The following is a 23,288-nucleotide window of genomic DNA, read 5'->3' on the forward strand; positions in this document are numbered from 1 at the left end:
GGGGAAGGGGCTGGTTGGACAACACACCCATAGCCTCCCTTGGTCCCCTGCGCCCATGTGGGAAGTGCAGGTACTGAGGACCCATGAGGGAGTCAGTCAGCTGAAAGTCAGTAGATCCCTGTGAGATCCTGAAACACCATAGGGGCAGAGACACAGGAGCAGAGGAAGAGTCCTGTGCAGTGGAAAACCAAAGACCACCACAGCAAGCTGAGAAACACAGTTCTGTGGGAAAACCAGTGTATGCTGTGGGCTCCGGCAAGCAGACGAGCAGCATCAGCCAAACCTCCAGTGACGATTTCATTCAATTTGGCACACAACTGTAGAAGTCATTGGTGTGGTAGGGTATGTTGCTGACAGTATAATCAGGTGGAAACTGCGTTGTCTTTTTTGTCTTTTTCTTACATTCATTCTTTCTCAAAGGCAAGAGATCAGCTGCCAATAGCAGAAGGTTTGGCTTTTTTAGGTCTGTGTTGGTGAAGATCTTTTTGATCTTACAAAAATTATCAAAATTTCATAGTTATGGGGTTTTTCGGCCACACTTTATCCATTTCCCTCTGGTTGTGTCATTTCATCCACTCAAGCATGCATTAAGGGGCAATGCATCCGTTCAGTCATTGGCTATCTTCACTAGGAATTTTGGCATGGTGCTTTTTCACAGCAAGCACATCTACATACAAAGTAGTTTCCTTCAGTGCCAGTGAGAACTGTGGTAATTAATGTGTGTGTGTGTAGGGGGGGGGGGGGTTCAGACCCAAAAACATTTTTGCCTTTCATCAATGTTATTTTTTTGTTTTGTTTTTTAAGTTAACATTTATCACCCGAAAATAATGTTTTGCAAAAACCATGTAAAAAAACAGTTGGTAAAAGGCTGGTAGACAACACCAAACCTTTTGGTTTGCCAGTGCTTGTTTGGTTTGGCGTGAGCAAAGACCTTTTGATTTTATTAGAATTACATGTATAATATACTCATGAGGGATTTCAGTGAGACCTTCTCATCCATTGGTATGTTATTGTCATTGACATTTTTCTTACGCCCACTAAAACATACTGCATTGGGCAGTGGGTTAGCCCACTTCAGCCACTGGTTAACTTCACTGTGAGTGACCGCATTCTGCCTTTTCCTAAGCAACACACAAGTAGTTTCCATAAGGGCTACGGTCTACTCTGGCAGTGTGCCCTTTGAGACCAAAAACAATTTTGCTTTTAGTCGTTTTTTTTGTTTTAGTTTTTTAATAAGATTAAGTGGCTAACAGCTTCCCCAGCAATAAAGTTTTGCAAACGTTTTGACAAGTTAAGTTTACAAAGCTGGAAAGCTAATGGCCAGGAACTGACTTACTTCCTTGGCCAGTGCCTTTTCTGTTTGTATCTGTAGTGTGATCATCTTGTTTGGTGAACATTGAATGGTATGAGTTATCTCTACATTGCATAAGGTAATGCTGGCCTTCTACTAGTCTTTTGTGTTGTTAACCCCGTGATGACTTCACCGTACTATAGTTGATTGTTTTTTATGAATGCACATTATAGTTATCACTTATGGAGTATCGTGGTGGTCTTTATTCTGTCTCTTTTTGCTGTTTACACTTTGCATGTGGGTATGTTATATGCATATGGGTGCAGTGGGTCCCCTTTAATTGGTGGTTTTATGTTTGTAGCTTCTGTATTATATGATGTATGTTTATGCCTTTGCATCTCTGAGGAAGTCCTGTTGAAGACGGAACATTTTAGCTTTGTCCTATATTGCATTCATGTTAAAGATTTCAACTTGTTTTATTGAATATGTACTTTATATCTATCATATCTTTTTTCCACCCATTTGTAGATATCTTTGTATCTAACACATTCTAAATTTTTGTAACCTGTATGACACGACCTGGGCAAATTTTTATACATGAATGTAATTTTCAATACATTAATGGTTACACAACCAAATACTTTTCAAACAAATCTCAACTGCTTTCCAAACAAATATTTTTATCAGTACATAGCTGGAGGCAATCTATGACAATCTCTTGGCACCCTGGCAACTCTGCTACCTGCTGCTGCAGGTGGCAAATACCTAATCTTACAAATCATTACCTTCAAGAGGAACACCAGCAGCACAATAAAATGTGCTGCTACGTTCTTATAGTAATCGAAACGCGGAGATCCAAAATCCCCTATAAAAAGTGTTTTGGACAACTGTATTTAATGTTAATCTCCTGGACCAAAACCTGTCTGTGCAGCATATTTTGTTGAACAGTACCTAAGTGCATCTGTGGCTGTAGCCCAGTTGTCCCCACCTAGGTTCCTCTGCAGTAGCGCTAGTTGATGGCAGGCAGATGACTACTGTCTCAGGCTTTCTCGATCAACAGGCAATTGAGGTGGCACTAGTATCTGCTGAAACGTGCAAAGTGATCATGTGTAAATCAGTGGAATACACTTTTTAAACATAACTGCTTGTATGCAATGCCCACAATTTTGTTTTTTATCTTGGCCATAACCTGTTTCAGTGTACACTTCTGCTGCTGGGTACCACATAGTTGGTGTTGCCATTTGTGCCTTAAGTTGTTGGAACTGCATGTAAACTGCATATTGTGTGTATGGCTGCTATTTAAAATGTTTATGTGGTATTCTTCAAAGTTTATGCTCCCTTAAAACCCAGATGAAGACCTGCATTGTAGACTGAAACATTGCTTTTCAAGGGGAAGCTAAGCAGATTAAAATGTGACGTTGTTTCCCTTTAGTGTTCAGAATTTACCACAAGCTACTGAAGCTTTGATATGAATTTGAGATTTCCATATATTAATTATGAATTGGGAAACTTTAACTGGGAGTAGTATGCTACCATGGGTTCTGTGGTGATGTGGTGCCCTGGATTTTCTCTGATTTTCTTGCCACTTAAATCTAAGTAGCTTCCATGACCCACTTTGCCTCGGGCTGCATGGCACCAATTGACTTAGCATACCCACAGAGGGGTCAAAAAGCTCAGGATTTGTTGACATCCTTCTAAATCTGCGGTAAGTCGTGTTAATGATAGTGTAACCTTAGAGTTATGAATTCTATGTAAAATCATTGTCCGGGTTGTGGGCTTTTGAGCCTGGTGTGGGGATGTGTGTGACCTGCAGTCGCAAGTTGGACAGTAGGCATAGATTGCTTATCATTTCGTTGCTTTGACTTTCACAAACTAGGGATAGAAGTGGTCAATTGTAAATTAAGAGTGCAGGGCATCTCAAGATGTGGAGTAAAATCCTTCACATGTTAAGCATGCTCGATACAGGCTTTCATCAATCCTAAAATGCTAAAGATTACCTGTTTGCTCTCCCACGGGCGATTTCAAGATGAACCTTTTATCTTAAAAGTCATTCCTGCCCTGTGTCCCCATGTCATGTTGGACGCATTCCTGGACTTTTATTCAGTCTGATTTGCTCTGATTAATATAACCTTGCACCTAAAAAGCATCAAGTTTTCTCAGTGTTTATGTCCGATATCCAAAGAATGTAGGAATCTGTTTATATGTATGGTTTGTAGGGTTTATGTTCCTGCGTCTAGCCTAATTTTTCTTTCTACACCTTATGTAAACCTGTAGTTGCTGTGTACAGTAAAAGTTAAGCAATGCGTTTCTTGAAGTGTGGTAAACCAACTTTAACTGCTTAAGTTTCAATTTCAAATTGTGTTGAATTTCACAGAGGTTTTTTTTTAAAAAAAGCGAAGTAATTTGCTGAATGAATGAATATACATCGTACATTTGAGTAACATAAATATTTCACTTTTAAGTTTCTAAATTGCTTTTTTGTTTCGTCTTTTACATGGGGTTGTGGTTTGAAAGAGCCACTGAATTCCTCAACACAGCCGAGCTAGAATCCGATCACAGCCTGATGGTTCTTGTTGAACATTTCTATGATACATCAGTGGTAAGTTATTGAGCATATGAAGAAATGAGGTCCAAGGCACATGCACACATTTTAGTTTGTGGTGTTGGTGAGGTGATGGTATTTACCTAGTTTGCAGGCATAACATCAGATAATCACTTTTCATCCTGTCCCTCTTTATTAATAGTCAAGGGTGCTTCTGAAAAAGGGTTCTACAGAGAGAGCAATTTACACTTACTGGATGAGACTTGGCATTTAAAAGAAACGTTCGTTCATAGTTAAATAATGGTGATTGTTAAATTACGCTGCTTTGTATTTATTTAGGTAATTGACTGTTGTCGTTCTACATTAGAGGCGGGCAGGTGTTTCATTAATGTATATTTGAATAATTGTGCCCCATGGATTGCCCTTAAAGTTGTGGCCTAAAATGTCCACCAATAATAGCATAACCGTCCTCCGTTGCATGTTCTCCCGCCTTCCAATCACTGCAGCTTATTTCTCACAAGTTTTTGTTGCTGCAGGTCTGGAATTCAGTCGTCACATTGTAAAGGGTATCACTAACTGTCCAGTGTGTTCCAGGAGTTGGTCTTGGCACCTCCCAGTCATATGAACTCATAGGGGCTTCGAAACGTCCTGAAGTGACCTAATAAGTGAGGCTGGTTAGAGCGAAAAATCTGAAGTGGTAATCTTGATCCTTTATCTTTGTGTCTAAGAAAGTGATGAAGATGAGGCAGATCTTCTAATGCTTATTCTTTTTGGTACAGGTGACCCATTCACGCATTTAAAAGCACGTATAGCTAAATCTATGAATACAATGGGCATGGTACTACATGGAAGCTACAGGCCGTTCATTCTCCATCTAGTTGATGTAGTGCTGAACAGATTTCAGAATGGAGTCACAGGCCATTGATGTCACTTTACGAAAGAAATAAAGATTACAAGAGAAAAAGTGCTGTCCAAGAGTAAGTGTTGCAACAAGTCAAAGCCAATCAGTAGACTAGGCTGGGAGAGTAGCAGTGTGTTTTGGTCTACATTTTTTGCAACGTACTGCTAACGCTTTGTGTAGTAGGATATTTTGATTTATAAAGAGCACATTCTTCAGTGAAATTGCCTCTTTGTGCAACCAAATTACCTGAGGAAAAAAACTACTGACCTCCAACGCTTTGATTGAAGAAAAGCAAATTCGTAAACACTTTTTACATTGTAATGAAAGACCTGTGGAACTGGTGCCTGAACATAAATTGGTACTGTGCTATGAGCCTTTCACCTCAAAGTGAAATGGTTCTATCCTGAACTCCAATAGCCGTTTGCCCATGCAAATGTTAAATGAGAATGTTTCAGCCCGACTTCTGGATCTTTGCCCCTGAATTTGAGTGGCCCATTATGAGAAATTGTGGTGTGTTATATGGTGTGGTTGTGTGACCTCACCATGTAATGAAATTCACAAACCTGTCTTAGGTCCAGGCAGGCTCATTTGTAAAACCATAGCTCAACCTTGGTTAGCTGTGGTTTCAAGCAGGCACGTTTTAACAAAGGAGCAAGTACAAAGCAGTGCAAAGTACCAAATGAATTGAATGAGAAAGAGAAGAATTTTTAGGTACCAAAATGAACGAAACCAACCAAAGTGTTTCTGAAATGTAGCTTTTTAAAAACAAATTGTGAATCACTGTTTTTCACTCAAAATGCAAATAAGCAATGGCATCTACTACGGTTAGATGTTACTATGAAAACTGTTTATAAAGAATTGTTTCGAGTACTCTGGCCCACTTTGAGTGAAATATCAAGTGGATATAAACAAGTCAAGGGGACCAGTAAAGCTTATTCAGGACAGTTACCTTGCAGCCAAAGCAGTCTGCCGTCTTCCGGCTTTATGGTCAAACTCCTGTAGACATTAATGGATTGGTCCTGATGCAAAGGATGCACGATGCACGATGTCGAGGATGCTGATCTGTTTGGGGTTTTCCTGAGTCCACCACTTTGTCCACAAATACGGTGGGGCAGCTTTGACCACTTGAGTTGATGTCCTATAAAGCCTAGCTAAAAAACATCTGCCTCTGGTCACAGAGAAACCAGCGGTTCCCTTTAGCTTCAGCTAGTGTCAGTCTTGGGTGACCATACTGCAATTGATGACTCTCTCTGGTTCAGCTGACTCTTGTGCAAATTTTGAATATCAGGATTGAGTCTTCTAGGCTGCACGTCAGTGGCAAACAAGCAAGCATGGCTACCTTTTTGGATAAGGCTGATTCTTCAGCTTTTGTGGCCCGAAACTGAATATAAAGGCTTTGAATTTAACCACAAATAATTATTTTAAAAAAATCAAGCAATTCAGAATGTAGACTCTTTTGGATACCTTATTACACATCTAAAAAGTTTATCGTTCTTGTGTTTGTTGTAAAAGGAATGTACGAAATGTTCTATAAATTATCAGTTTGTGACGATTAAGATTAAAATGTAGCACATCACATGCTAAACAAATACATAATAGATATTTCAGTGGGCCTGGGGGATTGCTTCCTAAGAGCGTGTATAAAGCTGTGGTTGATTAACGTTTAGTATCTTAATGCACTCAACTTTTGCCAAATAGTATTTAAAAAGGTTTTGGTGAGGAGAACAGAAGGGGGTATACTAATGTAGAATAGTACATGTGCAAACCTAATATTTCTCTTTCTCTTTAAAGGCACTCTGCAACTATAAGGAAGGTAAGTATGTGGTGTTCTACGTATTTTAATGTACACACGTAGTATACAGGCCAGATATGAATCTGTGTCTTGCAAAAATGTCAAATTGATTATGGTAACATACAAGTAATACTGAAGAGTAGCAAAGGGTATATTAGTGCAAAGTCGTACGAAAGTTCTCCGAGTGTCGCTGCATCAGAGTTTTGTTTACCATAGCTTTAGTTATCACTTCTGAGCATTTGTTTCATCCCTGTCTTGCAGCAGTTCAGAAATAGTGCTACACACATTATTAAACGTTCACGTTTATTTTTACTAAGGTGAAAGTCTTTTTTTTTTTTTTTTTTCTTTCAAATACAAGTCGTTCTCTATTTTACAAGAACTTTTTGGATTGCTTAACTTTTTGGTTTAAGCATATGGTTTTTTTCCTGAGCTGTTCTCTTTAAGCAGAGATTAGTTAGATGAGATTCACAGGCTATTACATTTCTATACTAATTAATTACAAACTCTGGAAACTTGCTCCCTTGTGCTGCTCCTTTATGGAAATGTACTGGTCTTGGTGGAATACATCCAGCGGTCGGAGTCTTCACTCTTGTTCTCATCATTGCTGTGTTTAGATTTTCTTCAATACAAATTAAAAAATAAACCACTTTATCAAAAAAACATACATTAAATTAGCCCCTTAGCTGTAGTAGACTGCATTGACAGGCAGTAGCATGACACAAGTCACGACCAATTGAGGTGGGGATGAGGGCGACATTTGTAATCACTTTCTATTGTATAAATGTCCTTGTGTGTGCCCAACAGTCCTCTGTATTTACCTGAGGAGGTTATGTGGGCGTTGCACAGTGGGCCACTCAGGTGTAATACGAACCCAGGAAGAAGTTTTTTTTCCTTAATTAGGCACATTTCGAAACACCCTTCAGGTTGCTGAAAAAGATAGTTTCTCCCATCAGTTGATCATGGATGATTGCTTTATCAATTAAATACAAGAATTAGTATTTTTAACTTCTCTGGATTTATAGGCCGTAGGACATTCCTGTATAAAACTGCTTAACCTTTAAGGGCTGGCCTCCTGCGATTGGGACCGTGGGCTGATGTAAACTGTGGATGACAAGGTATATTATTTCAGGCAGTTGCCTATAGTTGTCTTTATTGCAGTGGGTTTTTAATGCAGAGGCTACTTCCCTTGCTTGTGTTGAAAACATGTAGTCCAATTTCTGCAGCTGTGCCCTCTCCTGGTTGATATATGAAAATAAATGTCATGGCATGAGTACAGACATTTTTCTTATGCAAAACTTACAAGTGTGTGTTCATGATGGTGATTTTGCCATTGTTATCAAGAAAAAAGTAGAGCTGAGGCCATTGAATACATCTCTCTTGTCTTGGCGTTTTAAATTTAGTGTACCATGTCTCACAACTTATTTTTTTTCTCGTGGCAATCTAGGGTTGGATGGGGGTTGGTAAAGCAGAGACGAATATCTGTGTATTCACTAGTATATTATGTGCTGATTAAATAGAAGTTTTGTTTTTACAAGATATATTAACATATGCAAATTACCATTGCACTGAAAGAAATAAGGCCAAAGTAAAAAGAGCATGTGTCTTGGTAGCAGTCACACCAAAAAACAAATCACAATTTAAGTGATGAAAATGCTTTCAAGTAAATTTAGGGCATTTTTGGTTAAAGATAAATTACAGAAATTACTACTGTATCTGCAATATTAAGAAGACGGTCTGTTAGCAAGTAGAAAGAAGTGTAAAATGTCCCACTCAAACTACATTATTGAACCTTCAAATTAAAGAAAGAAGTTTGCCAAATATTTAAAAAAACAATATCCAATCCTGAGGTGTTGAGAAATTCTCGGTGAACCTACCTGCAAAATTGAGGAGACCTATTGGAACTCTTCGGAGCCAAAATAAATTCATCCATCAGTTAAGGCAACAGTCGCCATATTTACCTTCTGTCCCTCAGTTACTCGTTTATTTTTCTCATAATTTTTATCCTTATTGTAAGCAGAAGAAACGCATCATAACAGGACAATCACAGCCTCCAACCTACCATGATACCCATACATAGCTGAATTCAATTTATGCCACCCATTGCAGTAGATATTGCAAGCAGCACTTCATTTATTACAGAGTTTCTGATGCTCTTAAACATGCGGTGTTGCCCTCGTCCTTAAGAAACCTTATGCAGATCCTCCAGTGTGAGCCAACTACTGTCCAGCTTCCAACTTGTGGCAACCACACAAATTCTTGGAAAGTGAAGTCACAACACTTCTTGTGCAAAGGGAAACCTATTCTTGACAAAAATCTGGATTTTCACATTCTCAAAGCACAGAATCTGCACCGGAAAACATTTGAGAAGACCAATGACAAAGACCCGACAAAGATTCTCTCAGCTGCCCGCAACATTGTATACCACAGCACCCTATTGAACAAATTCAAGGCGGTTGCATCAGGCATTGTCCTTGACTTGATGTTTCTCCACAATTTGACCCACTAAAACTAGACAGGGTTTTATATATCATCCTCCAGTGTGGTGCAATGATGATTCCATCCAGCTACCTAATGTCCCTACTACCCTTTAACATCTATGTACTTTCCTTGACTGAAGTACTAACCATCAAAAGGGAAAATTCAAGATGTATAAGGATCATACCCAGATGCATTTCTATGTTGAGAACACAAGGGAAAAATAACATTGCAAAGCCTAGACCATATCTGCTTTTGATGAAGGCAATATTTATTTTCTTAAACCCATCAAACACTGAAGTTTTAATCATTGGAAGGGTTGCAACAGTATAACTTTACTTCATCTCTTCTGCAACTCTTCTGGCAAATCAAATCTAGTGATTATTTCCAATTCAGACTTGAACTTCCCCACAATGAAGTGGTAAAGTGAAGTAACTTCCAACACTCGCGCCTCCAGAAAATCTTGCTGCACCTCAGGACTAACCACTAATTCCAGCTAAGATGAGCTCTGTTCATGGCTTGATTGAACTATTTTAACATGGTCTACACAGGCCTCGTAGAAAATCTCAACAGACAGCAAAGAGTAAGAAAATCCGGGAGCAAGAATGTGTTTGCATTTACAACAATGAGACCACAGTAACCCAGTCCTAAAAGGTGTCAATTAGCTCACTTTTGAATTTCCTGTCAAGTTCAAAACACTGTGCATTGTGCATGAAGCAGAGGGTCTGCTGCCTTTAGAATCGGGTACACCTGTACAATTCAGTCAAAAGTTTGTGCTCTTCATCAGCACGCTTTATTAAACAATTTTTGTCCACTTAAGAATCTTTTGGGCCCAAGCTAGGCAGCTATTGCCCCCTCCCCCCTTTGAATTTTATAGCCTACCTTTATGCTAATTCAGGCCTGCATAAATATCGTCCCTTCAGTTCCCTCCTGCAAAGTTTCAGGGTGATCACCAAGCAAGGGCAGAGCAAAAGGAGAAGTCAGTTAATTTTTCCATGGGAAAACTGAACAGCGCTACTGCAAAAACTGCTTAACTGAATTACACCAAATGTTGAAGAAAACTTGGTTTTGGTGAAAGCTTACTGTTTTGATTTGGTGTAAATCAATACAGTACTTTTGAGAAATGAAGGTTCACAATCTTTGTATATTTCTTGCAGTTGAGGATCTGACAGAGCTCAAGAGGAGATCTGATTGGGTGCCACCACATCAACAAAGATGTGGCCACAGCCATTTTACGGCTCTAGGGCAGTCCTGCAAAAAAGGTCTAAAAAGATATAAGGTGGATTGGTTGAGATACTATGCCCATTTAGCCCTTTTGGGGGCTTCCCATGGCCAAAAAACGCTTTTTTTTCTTTCTCATTTTTTAAAAAGAAATGTTTGCCTCAAATTTGTGGGGTATCTGCAAACTCTCGGGATGGGAGTGTCAGGTTACATTTTATAGGGCAGGTGGCACGCGGCCTCCCTTTCTGTGCCTCCCTGACCCCTTAATTTACATAAAAGCACCATATGAATGCACTCAAATAACATGAAGGTTCAAGTGACGTTATAGTTAGGTATGGTAATATCTTACTTTGCACCAATTTTTTTTTGCAATTCACTAGAAAAAAAACAAAGGATGAAGGGTTGTTATAATTAGGTGAAAAGTCAGATGAAACAACATTTTTAATCAACAGAACCATTAAAACCCCCAAGCTTTAGTTATCTCAAGTAGCTATAATGTGTGCCTTAAAGTAACTAACTCGAGTCCTCACCATGCACTGCTTATGACATGTTCTACGACAGCATGGATAACATGAGTGCAACATCTGAAACAACGTCATTAATGACATCACTGTGCATAGCTGGAGCGCGAGTTATAGTTGCTTTTGGGCATGAGTTGTAGTTACTTCATAAACTGGTGAATTTCTGTGGTTTTCTTTTGTTCAAAGCAGTATATTTTAACTGGCATGTTCACCAAATTAGAACTTGCCTTTAACCTTTGTTTTTTCAGTAACAAATCTATGTAATGTGGCAGAGGTATAGAGGTTCCAATAGAATAATCGAGAAAGGTAAAATTAGGTGAGCAAAAGATAATATAATGTGGAGCCCTTTCGAAGGTGAGGGGCTTAGGCAGTTGCTCGCTTTGAACATGCCTTAAAATGTTTCTAAAAACAGTGGTCCTTTAGGTGACTTACAAATGTTAGAAGATCCTTGATGGTTCAGTGTTTAAAACTATGGAAATAGGCAAGGCCCCAGTTTTCTGAATTTGATCGTGGTATCTCAGTTCAAGAAACTCCTCCACTTGAGAGTGATCAAAGAATAAGTCATCAAAGTTTACCGTTGACATCTGACTAGACTCATGCACGGTGAACTAGACATTTTTGGTTAGTGCTTTATGTTTCATTAGGTGATGTGTCAGGTGATTAGGCAGACAACATGCGGTAGCTCCTACTTAGGGCACATCTGTTCGTCAACATGTTGCTGTATGTGCAAGTACTTTATTGACAGCTTTACTGCAATGGCAGTGCAAAGACTAATATGCTTTATAGACATTCTCTTTGCTGCCTGTCCTTGGAACTGTTTGGATAAGCATAGCTGGCAAATTCATTTTCAGTATACTTCACTCACTGAGTATGCACTCCTACTCCACACACCTATGCCCACGTTTTTATCCGTCCAGTTTTTATGCTCTACTTTGCATTTCAAAATCACAAACTAAATAGTGCATTTTTTTGGCTGAAGCATAGCTCATGCTCTGAGAGATTCAGACATTCGGTTCGAAAAACTACTGGCAAAGACCCACGCGCATAATCTACACTAAGGAGGGGTTCACCCAGTTATGTTGGCAATCAGCATCCTTTAAGCTTCCAAAGTTTACCTTGAAGGATACGGTGATGCAAAATCCCAAAATATGTTGTCCGTTCCCTACATGCTGCTGAGGGGAAAAACAGCCTAAAGCACGGCTCTGGAACAGCGAGGTGCATTATCCACGAAAGCGGAACAACACTTTCGTGAACAATGACTGTTTTCTCTGCCTTAACCACGCATGTCCTGAACAATAAACATGCGTGCTTAAAGCAGAGGAGAACAGACTCCGGATCAGGAGAGGACGTGGTCAGGTAAGTGGGGTAGGGTTGGGGGTAGTTTTTAAGGGTGGGGGTGGAGGGTCAGGGTAGTTTCAGTTTTTTAGGGGTGGGGGTCGGTAGTTCTAGGTTTTGGGGCTGTGGGGGTCACAGTAGCTTTAGGGGTGGTGGTTGGGGTAGTTTTAGGGGCAGGGTCGGGGGTCTGGATAGTTTTAGGGGCAGGCGTGGGGAGTCAGGGTAGTTCTAGTTTTTAGGGGCGGGTGGGGGTTTGGGGTAATTTTAGTTTTTAGGGGCGGGGTCGGGTGGTTGTAGGTTTTAGGGGTGTGGGGGGTCAGGGTAGGTTTAGGTTTTAGGGGCGTGGTCGTGGTCGTGGTAGGATTGTTTTTAGGGGTGGGGTGATGGGGTCGGGGTATGATTGTTTTTGGGGCGGGGGAAAGGTGGTTGGGGTAGGACTGTTTTTACGGTAGGGGTTGCATGTTGTAACCATGCATGCCGTTCCACGCATGCCTTTACCATGCATACCTTTACAACGAAAAATTGTTAAGGCATTCTTGGTAAAGGCATTAGTGGTAACAACACGGTGAGTTGTTCATACTGCGTTGTTCAGGCATGAGTGGTTCCAGCATGCGTTGTTCCGTCTTATATTCACTGCTGAGCAATGAAAAATATATACTTTTTCATTTTGGTGGTGAAGTAAACATCCTAACGATAGTTATAGTGGGGCTTTCAATCCATATTAGTATTTTATTACTTCAACGGAACATGATGTGCATCAAAGAGTTGAGGGGGTCTGATTGTACTGTTGCTGTAGCTTTGAGTTGAAGTATATTTTGGTTGTGTCGACATTGATTAGTTTGTTGTGCAATCTACTTTTTACTCTGTCTAGATGTTTGAAGGGGGTTGTGAAAAGGACTTAGTCCTGTGGACCGCATAGTAGACATGGTTTACTGTATCATGCCTTTTTTGGATGTGTTGGCTTCTCTTGTTTAGGATCGATGAAGAAAATGTCATCTTAAAGTGGCTGGCCCATGCAGGTTTTCCCATTCTTGTGTGGGGGTGGGGAGTAATTATAGCCATGAACATTACTTAGTCGCTAGTTGGACCATGCTTTCATGGCAATCCTTTATTACCACCTGAATCTTTTGATGTATTATCCACATGTTGTGATTGTTTCAAAACAATACATGAGCTCTAAATAGACTGGTAAGAAGGTAGTGCATCAGAAATGTCATCACTAAAGCCTAGCTTTTGAATAGCCAATATTTGATCCCATCCTCTTCTGTTTAATGATTCTATTCCAAGCATCGAGAGTATGAAGTAATTGGAACTGAGTGTATTGAAATTGTACCACTATGATTTTCCTCTGGAGGCTCAGGGTTTTCCCTTCCACCTAACTGTTTCTCCGGGAGTATGATTGGTCTGTTCGCTTTACATTTTTTTGTGAAGTTTTCCTAGCTTTGAACTAATCCAGTTTACAAGCTGTCTTGTCACACAGCTCAGTGATGAACGATTGTAAGTTTCGCACGAGCTGTGGAGATGGCAGAAATGAAGTTTTCCTTTCACTTCTCAAGTTTAGAGATTTGTGTAGCCCCAGGACTGGACACGGTTTAAGCACTTATTATAAACCTGGTCAGAAGTTTAGTTTATATGCTTACTTTTCAAAACCTAACCAAATTGTGTGTGTGTGTGTTTTTTTTTCCATTTGTTTTTCTAGGGATACAGCAGTTACTGGATAGTTTTATATTGAGACTTGGATTTCTGGCAACACACAAAAAGAGAGCACATCATCTTCGAGTAGAGGTGGGAATCAACATAGAGCACTTCTTTAGTAAGTAGTTGTGAAGATTCTAGGTTAAACAGTTTAATTTTCTTTCCATGCATGATAAAACAGGCATTGAAAACTCTGAACTCCATTATGTCTCTGGTGCCTTGGGAAAAGAGATGTAGATTTTGCTCATCTGAAGAATTGTACAGCCTCACGTAAGTGTTATATTATAACATGTGAAGGATCAAAGAACTACAGTCTCTAAACTGTAAAAAAAAAAAAAAAAAAAAAACTCACAATGGACAGAAAGTCTACCTTGATTATGAAAAATCTGTTGTATGAAGCAGTTATGATTATTCTTCCGTTTTTTCAAAGGGATTCACTCCGTCGGCTAACTGAAAAGGAGAACAATTGGTGCTAATTGGCATTTCTGGGAAGTTTGAATTGTACAGGGACAGATTCTTGCACTCATGCAAAATATTTGCTTTGGGTTGAAACCCCGCCTCCTACTGTATTGCTGCACACATTTGAATGTTTCCATATGGTTAGAAATTTGACAGTTGAGGTAGAGTCTATTCGAGAGCAGGAGTTATTTCTCAGATTGGCATTGTTGGAAGCTGATATGTACCCTGTTCCTCACTCGGTGGCATGCACACCTTTGAAAGTGGGCAGAGGCAACAACCTCCGGTTTCATGGGTAGTTTAAGCTATATAAAAAGAAAAGCATGCTATTGAGGAAGGGACTATCGAGTAGTGAGTAGAGCAAAAACGACTATCTAGTCCTTCGTCCAAGACCAGCACTTTGCTGTTCACTTTGAGGAAAGTGTGTCTGGTGCGTACTCTGATCTGCGGTTTATATTGCACCTCCACGTATGTATTGGGCCAATGCATTGTTATCCGTGCCATTTCAAGCAGACATACAAGAAAGCAGGAGAGCTATCCGTCTTCAAAGAGTTTTAGTTAAGACATACATTTTATAATTTTACTGGACTGGAAACCAATGTTCTTCCTTCAGGATCAGTGATAAATGATAAAATATTCTTTATGAAAATAGACAGCCATAGTATGGAAAAATCACCTGACCAGGGCGATGGATGATTGTTGATCTTCGGGAAAGTATGTTTCCAAAATCCAGTCAAGAGATGACCACTCACTAATGTTTTTTTCGGTAAATATATGGAAAATCTTAAGGAATAGACTAATTTTCTAATTGAGCGAAAGTGATAGGGTTATCAGTAAAGATACCCAGAGAGCTCTCAGAAGAGGAGAGGGGTGCGAGGACACAATTTATTTTTGTGCAGAAGTGCTGTGAATCTTATTTTTGTGTTTAGAGGTGATGAATGTGAATTATATTTTTGGGGGACATAGCAAGAGAAAATCAACATCCGCTTCTGGATTTTCCTGGGCCACTACCTGATATCATGATTGCTGTATTGATGTATTTAGTTATAAAGGCGTATCCTATCCATAATGCTTAATGGTGACTCCAGAGTCCATCAAAATGCAGAAGGGTTACAAGTAAAGGTTAATAGTGGGACTAACCCTTGTGTCGGCTGACCCTTGTGTTCTCAGTCTATTTTACTAGTACTCTAAGACTGACAATGGCCTACCTTTTTATTCTGACTGCGGACTTAATCCAATTGTTTTGATGGCCTAGACATGTAAAAATAAAATAAGTGCCAACGCTTGTGTGGTGGCCATTGCAGCTTGCACCACCCATTGCAACTGCAAGGGCAGGCAACACTACTACTAATTCAGACTACTGCAGGTCACCAAAAGCTATAAGAATGGCTTGGGCAGCAGGCATTAGCCATTTGTAATATATATTACATTATTTTAAAAACTGTTGCGTTCATGTCAAAAATAGACAATGGCATCAAGTTGTGGACGGTCATAAGTTCCGGTGTTGACAATTTAAGGGCCGGTGCCAAACTCCGGAAACCACACACTCAAATTGAGAGCTTGGGCCTAGGCTTGTTAATGTCTGTAATAACGATGAAGCATTCTCTGTAATTAGAGGAATTTAATTTCATCTTCCAAACAAACCTGTTTAAGGAATGTGTTATGAGTAGTTCTCCACTTATGCCTGTACGCTGCAACTCCCAAAAGGAGTATGGGGTTGTGAAAATTACTCATCCGGGTAGAGCTCATAAAGGACTGTGCTGTGAGGCTCTTTACGGGAGCTACAGTACTACTGTTGGCTACCTTACGAGGAGTGCATGCTAGATCTCATTTTCAGGCACCTCTGTATTTCTTTGTTGTTTCTGTGTGCTAATCTCAAAGGGTCTATGTTATCAGACGTTCTCGTCTACCCTTAAGTAAATGTACAAATATGTGCACATAATCATCTGGTAAACCAGTCACATCCAACCGCATACCATATTTTAAGGAACTGCAAATGTTAAATTGCTCGTTAGATAGGCTGAATGGGCCTGGGAGAAATAATACGCTGGGACTGACTGGAATCCTATAAACCACAAGGTGGAAGCCAGGAAAGCATAGATTAAGATCATTTCGTCGCTGAGATCGTAATAGGCACTGCAACTATTTTTTGCGTTGATATCATTAGCCGTTCCTGTTCGTCTCTCCAACACTGTCTTGGTCAATTGACAAATCTGTGATCAGTTTGCTAGCTGCTTCTCCTCCATAGAGATTTAAATATACGCAGACAAAGTGGTAAAACATGCCTTCTAGTTAATTGTCTGGATCTATGCACTGTGGTGCAAAAAGACCTTTGTTGGCAAGTCTTCAGATCCATTGAGGAAGACTATATTTCATAAGCTGTTCTCAGCAATAAATTGGACTCTCCTGAGGATTTATGCTTTGCATCCATCATAAAAAGTACCCCAACGACTTTCAAACCGGCAGTGGATATATTGAAACCCAGTCTAACTTTTGGGATTTTTCTAATCTTCTGGAAAATAGAAGTAACATCATTTTGAGAAAGCCAGTCTACACCCAAAATATATCAGCGGCTTCAGGTGTGTTAAACTTTGTGTTCACTAAAGTCCTTGAGAAGTTGCTTGCCAATTAGATTACTAATTCTCTTGAAACTTCCAATCTGCCAAATGCTTGAAGACCTTGGTTTTAGTGAGAATCAGTCAGTATTTCTATAGTGTGGCTTATCACCCAAGACGGTATCCAGGTGCTTCCTGCAGATGTTATCCAAAGAGCCAGGTTTTCAGTCCTTTCCTGAAGTGAGTCAACGATGAGTGGGAGAGCATTCCAGGTCTCGGCGGCGGGGTGGAAGGAGTGTCTCCCTGTGTGGCAGCGGTGTATGCATGGTGTCAGTTTGAGGGTGAGGTGTGCAGACCAGACGTTCCTGGGCAGTTGGTGGAGTTGAAGGCGGTGGTTTAGGTAGGCGGGTTTGAGGTTGTGGAGGGCTTTGTAGGAGTGGCTTCGTAGCTTGAAAAGACATCTCTTATGGATCGAGAGTCTGTGTGGAGGTCCTATAGGTGCTGGGCGATGTGGTTTCTCTTACGGTGAGGATAAGTCTGGCAGCTACATTCTGGACTGTTTGGAGTCACTGCAGGAGTTCAGTGGGGGTGCCTACGTAGACTGTGTTGCCGCGGTCTAGTCGGCCGGTGATAAGGGCATGTGTCACTTTTAGGAAAGTACCCTCTTTTTGGCATGGTTACCCCCACTTTTTGCCTGCTGTCAGTATGCTTTGACTGTTTTCACTGGGATCTGCTAACCAAGACCCAAGTGATTTTGCTCTGTCTCTCTAAATTTGGTTGCCTAGGACTTTGCACGCCCAACAGTTGGCATACTGGTCCCCCATATAAGTTCCTAGTATATGGTACTTAGGCAACCAGGGCATTGGGGCACCAGGGTTTCCCCACTGGCTGCAGCATGTATTATGCTACCCATGGGAGCCCATGCAAAATGTCTGCAGGCCTGCCATTGCAGCCTGTGTGAAAAGGTGTATGCACCATTTCACTATAGGTCACTGCAAGTCACCCCTATGTTAGGCCCTCCCAGCCCAAAGGGCAAGGTGCAGGTACCTCTCTGTGAGGGCACCCCTACGTACTCCAGTTCCATTACACTGGACTTCATAAGTGCGAGGAAGCCATTTTACCTGTGTTCTGGACACAGGTCACTCACTACCTGTGTCCTGCTACTTAATGGTATCTCTAAACCGGGCATGTTTGGTATCAAACATGTTGGAATCATACCCCAATACTGTTGCCAGTATTGATTGTATGCTTCCATGCGCTCTGGGAGCTCCTAAGAAGACCCCCAGTATTGCTCATACCAGTCTTCTCAGGTTTTCTGGGCAGCCTGCACTGCTGCCACCCCACAGATAGTTTTCGGTCCTCCTGCAGCTTAACCACCTCAGGCAGGGGAAGGCAGAACAAAGGATTTTCTGTGGGAGAGGAAAGCAACACCCTCTTCCCTTGGAAATAGGTGTGACATGGGTTGGGAGGGGTAGCCTCCCCAAGTCACTGGTATGCTTTGAAGGGCACATTAGGTGTCATCCTTGCATAAATCGGTTTGCACCAGCCCAGGGACAACCAGTCCCTGCTCTGGTACAAAACTGGACAAAGGATAGTGGAGTAACCCCTCCCTGTCCATCACCACCCCAGGTGGCCACTTGGTTCTGCCATCTTGAATCCAAGATGTGGAGAGGCCCCTGGGAGCATCTGAGTGGCCAGGTCAGGTAGGTGACGTCACAGCCCCCTCTTGATAGGTGGTCACCCTGCTAAGTGACCAATCCTCCTTCTTGGGCTATTTAGGGTCTCTCTCTTGAGTGGGTCCTCAGATTTGATGTGTAAGATTCCAGAAGGACTCCTCTGCATAGTTTACTTCATCTTCTGACCACCGGGACTGAAAAAGGACCCTCCAGGAACCTACAATCTGCAACTTCAGCGATGACTCTGCTTTGTAACATTGTTTCTCTGGGTCCTTTGAGAAACTGCAACATTTCCCCGGCTGTGCATCCTGTGAGGGTGGCGAGCCTTCAGCCTGCACAAGAAGTAAGAAGGAATCTCCCTTGGAGTGAAGGAATCACTCCCCAGCATTTGCAGGCACCAACTGCAACTACGAATGCTGTGTGGATCTGCTCTCTTCCGGAACTGCGTGGATCCTGCATCACAGGTGGTGGTCTGGAGTTGCCCCCTTGGTCCACTCTGCCAGCTGTCCAACTTGGGAGACGGCAAGCCCTCGCCTCTCCTTGCAGGACAGTTCCCCTGTGCACCGCGACTCTTGCAGCTACCAAGGCTTGTTTGCTCTTCCTCCAAGGGATCTTTAGGCTCTTTGTAGCCCCTGCCCCCCAGCACTTCTTCCTGCAAAGCACAGTCTCCTGCCTGCTGCTCCAGCGACGTAGAACTCTTCTTCAGCTGTGCTGAGTGGGCCTCACTGTGACTGCTGTGCCTGCTGCCAGTGGGTGGCCTGTGGGGGCTGCCTCCTCTTGTGACTGTCCCAACTGCTGAGGGTCACCCCAGACTCCCCTCCTTGGGTCGAGACACCTGGACCTTGCTGGTCCCCTTCACCCTTGCAAAACTTTTTCGCTTTTGCATTTGCCAAGGCTTGTTGGTGGTTTTCCAGCACCGCTAACTGACTGCAACCTGACCTGCCGATGTGGGACACCACTTGCATCACTCCTGGGACTTCTTAAACAGGAAAAACAGAAAGGGGGCACCCTGCCTCACACTCCAGCATGCAGTCAGCCCCAGTGCATCATGGTAAATGCAGTGCAAGTTAGTTTTTTATCCATAAAGTAAACTAAAGTTTTTCAACTTAATAGGTGCAGCAAGTGCTGTAAATCTCTGGACACGTGTTTCTGGGTAAGCCCTTCATCAGCAGAGAGCTGACTGCATGCTGGAGTGTTAGGCAGGGTGCTCCCATCAGTTTCCTGTTTAAGAAGGCTCCCTTGAGCCAACAAGTTGACTAACTCTGGTTGAAGCACTTGCGTGTGCCAGTGAGTGGTACAGAAACCTGAGAGGACATTTGGCAGCATTTCCAGCAACCCCACAGACAAAGCTGCTCTCTGCTGATGAGCAGCTAAACCCAGAAACGCGTGCCAGAGATGTACAGCACTAGCTGCACCCACTAAGGTGAAAAACTACAGACTACTTTATGGAGTAAAAATGAAGTTATGCTGCATTTACCATGATGCAATGGTGCTGACTGCATGCTGGAGTGTGAGGCAAGGTGCTCCCATCTGACTCCTGGGACTTCTCTTCATCTCCTGTGCTGCACTGCTGGCCTTCTTCGTCCACCGTCGACTGGTCCTGCATCCACAGAAGGATGGGGTAGTAGCACCTGGCACAACCAGACAGTCCATCACGAATTGGACTTGATCCCCTTCCTTTGCAGATCCTCTTCTGTCAGGATCCATGTTTCAGTTCTTCCAGTTGTTTGGGCGTTGCACAATCCTTTTCCAAAGTCCTCCTGTTGGATTTGGGGAAAACCAGTTACTTACCTCTGCTCTCCTGGTCACTGGGGATCACTCTTCTACCTCACTTCTTGAGGTTCCTAGTTCCTTCAGCCCCCCTGTACTGATTCCACATCCTTGGGTGGGGGACTGTAAATCTCATTCCACTTTCTCAGTATATGGTTTTGCCCTCCCCTAGGGCCTACACTGTTTTCAATGGCTTTTACCAATGCCTTTTGCTTTCTATGCGCTTTACTGATTTCTAATGTGTAAATAATAGTGTGTTTACTTACCTCCATTTGGTGGACTGCCTATTGGTATTTTAGTATTTGTGTTACCATAATAAAGTACCTTTATTTTTGTAACACCATGTGGTTCTTTCATGTATGATAGTGCTATGTGACTACCGTGGTATTGCATAAGCTTTGCATGTCTCCTAGATTAGTCTTGGCTGCTCATCCACAGCCACATCTAGAGAGCCTTGGCTTCCCAGACACTTCAGTAATAGGAGATACCTGGTCCTGGTATAAGGTGATAACACCATAGGTGCTCACCACACAACAGGCCAGCTTTCGTACATCACTGTCTTCCTTGTGTCGAGGCAGAACCATTTGAAAATCTTGCGGAGCATGCAGAAGCAAGCTGATGACAGCGTTGAGCGGTCACTGTTGAGGATGATGCCGAGGTTCCAGGCGTGATCTTTAGGAATTGGGTTGTACCGATGCCTACCAGGAGTCATTTCAGAGGGTTGATTGTCTGCCGAAGATCAGCACCTCCGTTTTGTCCATGTTGGGCTTCAGGCAGTTGTCCCTCTTCCAGGCAGAAACGCTTCTCATACAGTTGTGAACGTTTCTCTTTGTTCGGGTGGGATCTGTTGAGAGGATGAGCTGGCTGTCATTGGTGTAGGAGACTGTTGATGTGTGCTTTCACTATGTTTGCCAGTGGTGCCATGTAAATGTTGAAAAGGGTTGGGCTAAGTGAGGAGTCTTGGGAGACGCAGCAGATGCTGTGCTTGGCTTGTGAAGGGAGGGAGAGGCAGACTCTCTGGTGTGCTCCGTGAGGAAGCATGCCAATGACCAGACCGTGTTGTTGATGATGCCAATCTGGCATAGTTGGTTGATGAGTGTGTGGTCGAAGACGTTGTCAAAAGTGGTGGAGAGGTCAAGTAGGATTAGGGTGGCTGTTTCCCACCTGTCGAGTAGAGCACAGATGTCATCCATTGCGGTGATTAGAGCTGTCTTGGTGCTGTGATTAGCTCTGAACCCTGATTGGGACAGGTCCATAAAGTTGCTCTCCTGGTGCTCGGTGAGCTGGAGGTTGATGGCCTTCTCCAGGACCTTGGCTGGGAATGGGGGCAGGGAGATGGGGCAGTAGTTTTGCAGCTTGCTGGGGTTTGCAGAGGGTTTCTTGAGGAGAGGTCTAATCTCTACGTCTTTCCAGGCCTCTAAGAAAGTGACTGTGGTGAGTGAAGTGTTGGGGATGATTGTGAGCTGGCGGCCGATCTTGTCTCGTCCGAGGTTGAAAACTCTTGGTGAGGGCAGGGCTCGGTGTGTGCCCATGGATAGATAAAGCTCATGCAAGTGACCAATGTGCTGAGCTATTCTCATGCAGTGATCAGGTGCTCGGCAGTGGTGGATGAGGTGCTGGTTGGTTTCGGAGTTTGGGGATCTATGTTTGTAGATGCAGGCAATCTCTGATAATGGTGAAGAGCTCTTTGGTCCCGTTGGTGCTGGTTTCGATCTGACAGGCCAGTGCAACTTTTTGGGTGGTTTTGATCTGTCGTTGAGGGCTGATTTGAAGGTGGCTCAGTTGGTGAGGTTTTTTCTGGTGCGCCATCTTCTCTCAAGTTGTTTGCATTTTCCTTGCTGAGTTCTGGGTTGTACCAGCTGGCTTGCTTGGTGGTTTTGTGTGTCTTGGCTTGCTTGATTGAAAGACCTGATCGGCTGCTCTGAGGATCTAGTTGTTAAAGTTCTGTACAGCCTGATCCACGTTGGTGGTGATTTTGTGTTGTGAGGTAATGAGGTGTTGGTCCTTTGCTGCTGAATGACTTTGACCCACCCTCTGAAGGGGGGTAATGTGGTAGCTCTGGATGGTGCGGTCGAGCCCAGCAAGTATGACCAGATGAGTTCTGAGGTGTAGCTGTAGCTGACTCTGTGCTTGACGTGAATATAGGGTCTAGTGTGTGTCCTGCTCTGTGTTGGGGTTGGTGACCAACTGCTTGATGCCAATATTGTGTAGTCTTTCCAGAAGTTCAATGGAGTAGGTGGCAGTGGTGTAATTCAGGTGGAAATTGAGGTATCCCATGAAAACGTAGTGTTTGGATTCAATTGCGATAAATTCAGCGATGGCATGGCTGAGGCCTGTTTTGTATGTGAGGGTGCCCTTGATTGTGATGATGTCATCGGTGTGGAGCTGGAAGTTCATGTGTTCCATAAACAGTGAGGTTGTCATTGGTGATTGTGCAGGCAATTCATTCCTTGTGTAAGATGGTGATGCCACCTCCGTGTCTGTTGGAGCAGTTGTGATGTTTCAATTGTAGCTGGGGGTGTAGGCATGGCAATGTCTTGGGGCTGATGCAGAGGTGACCATGGAGTCTGCATTCATCTGAGAGAGAAATCTAGTTGCAATTTCCGTACCTTAGAATTTTCCCTAGGCGTCAGTCTGGATCTGTACATTTTTCTCTAGCAGTACCGCTGCGTGCCATTAGGTGGCGATGATCAGCTCCTTTGTCAGCATCCTCTGTGCTAGATTTGACATCGCAGGTCCTATATAGGCACCACCCTGGCACGCTGACGTCAGTTCTTTTCTTTCTGTGCCAGCCAGTGCTGATCTGCAGAGAGCTAGCCCGGAGTGATTTTTTTGTTTTTGTTTGTTGTTTTGTTGTTTTTTTCTTCTTTTTCTCAGTTATTTCGAGTTGTACAACTCGTGGTGCATTTAGGAAGACCAGGTTCAAGCTCTGCGGATCCTGTCATCGGGTGATGTCGATGGCGAATCTGCACCTTGTGTGCCTTTGATGTTTAGAGAGCGAGCACAACCGGAAGATGTGATCAGAGTGTCGGGCATGCATCCAAAGGCTTTGATGGAG

At 42.6% G+C, this 23,288-nt stretch overlaps 1 protein-coding gene across 1 annotated transcript in view; it reads left to right on the forward strand.

The window, feature by feature from the left end:
• Positions 1 to 23,288, forward strand: part of SYCP2L (synaptonemal complex protein 2 like) — a 557,328-nt gene that overhangs the window by 318,263 nt on the left and 215,777 nt on the right. Inside the window, exons 4-7 of the mRNA XM_069221230.1 lie at positions 3,786 to 3,890; positions 6,526 to 6,547; positions 13,778 to 13,863; positions 13,955 to 14,043. Coding sequence (XP_069077331.1) covers positions 3,786 to 3,890; positions 6,526 to 6,547; positions 13,778 to 13,863; positions 13,955 to 14,043 — 302 coding nt within the window. The remainder of the gene's footprint in view (positions 1 to 3,785; positions 3,891 to 6,525; positions 6,548 to 13,777; positions 13,864 to 13,954; positions 14,044 to 23,288) is intronic.

Source organism: Pleurodeles waltl, chromosome 2_2 (assembly GCF_031143425.1).
Source record: "Pleurodeles waltl isolate 20211129_DDA chromosome 2_2, aPleWal1.hap1.20221129, whole genome shotgun sequence".
In the NCBI taxonomy this organism is placed as follows: domain Eukaryota; kingdom Metazoa; phylum Chordata; class Amphibia; order Caudata; family Salamandridae; genus Pleurodeles; species Pleurodeles waltl.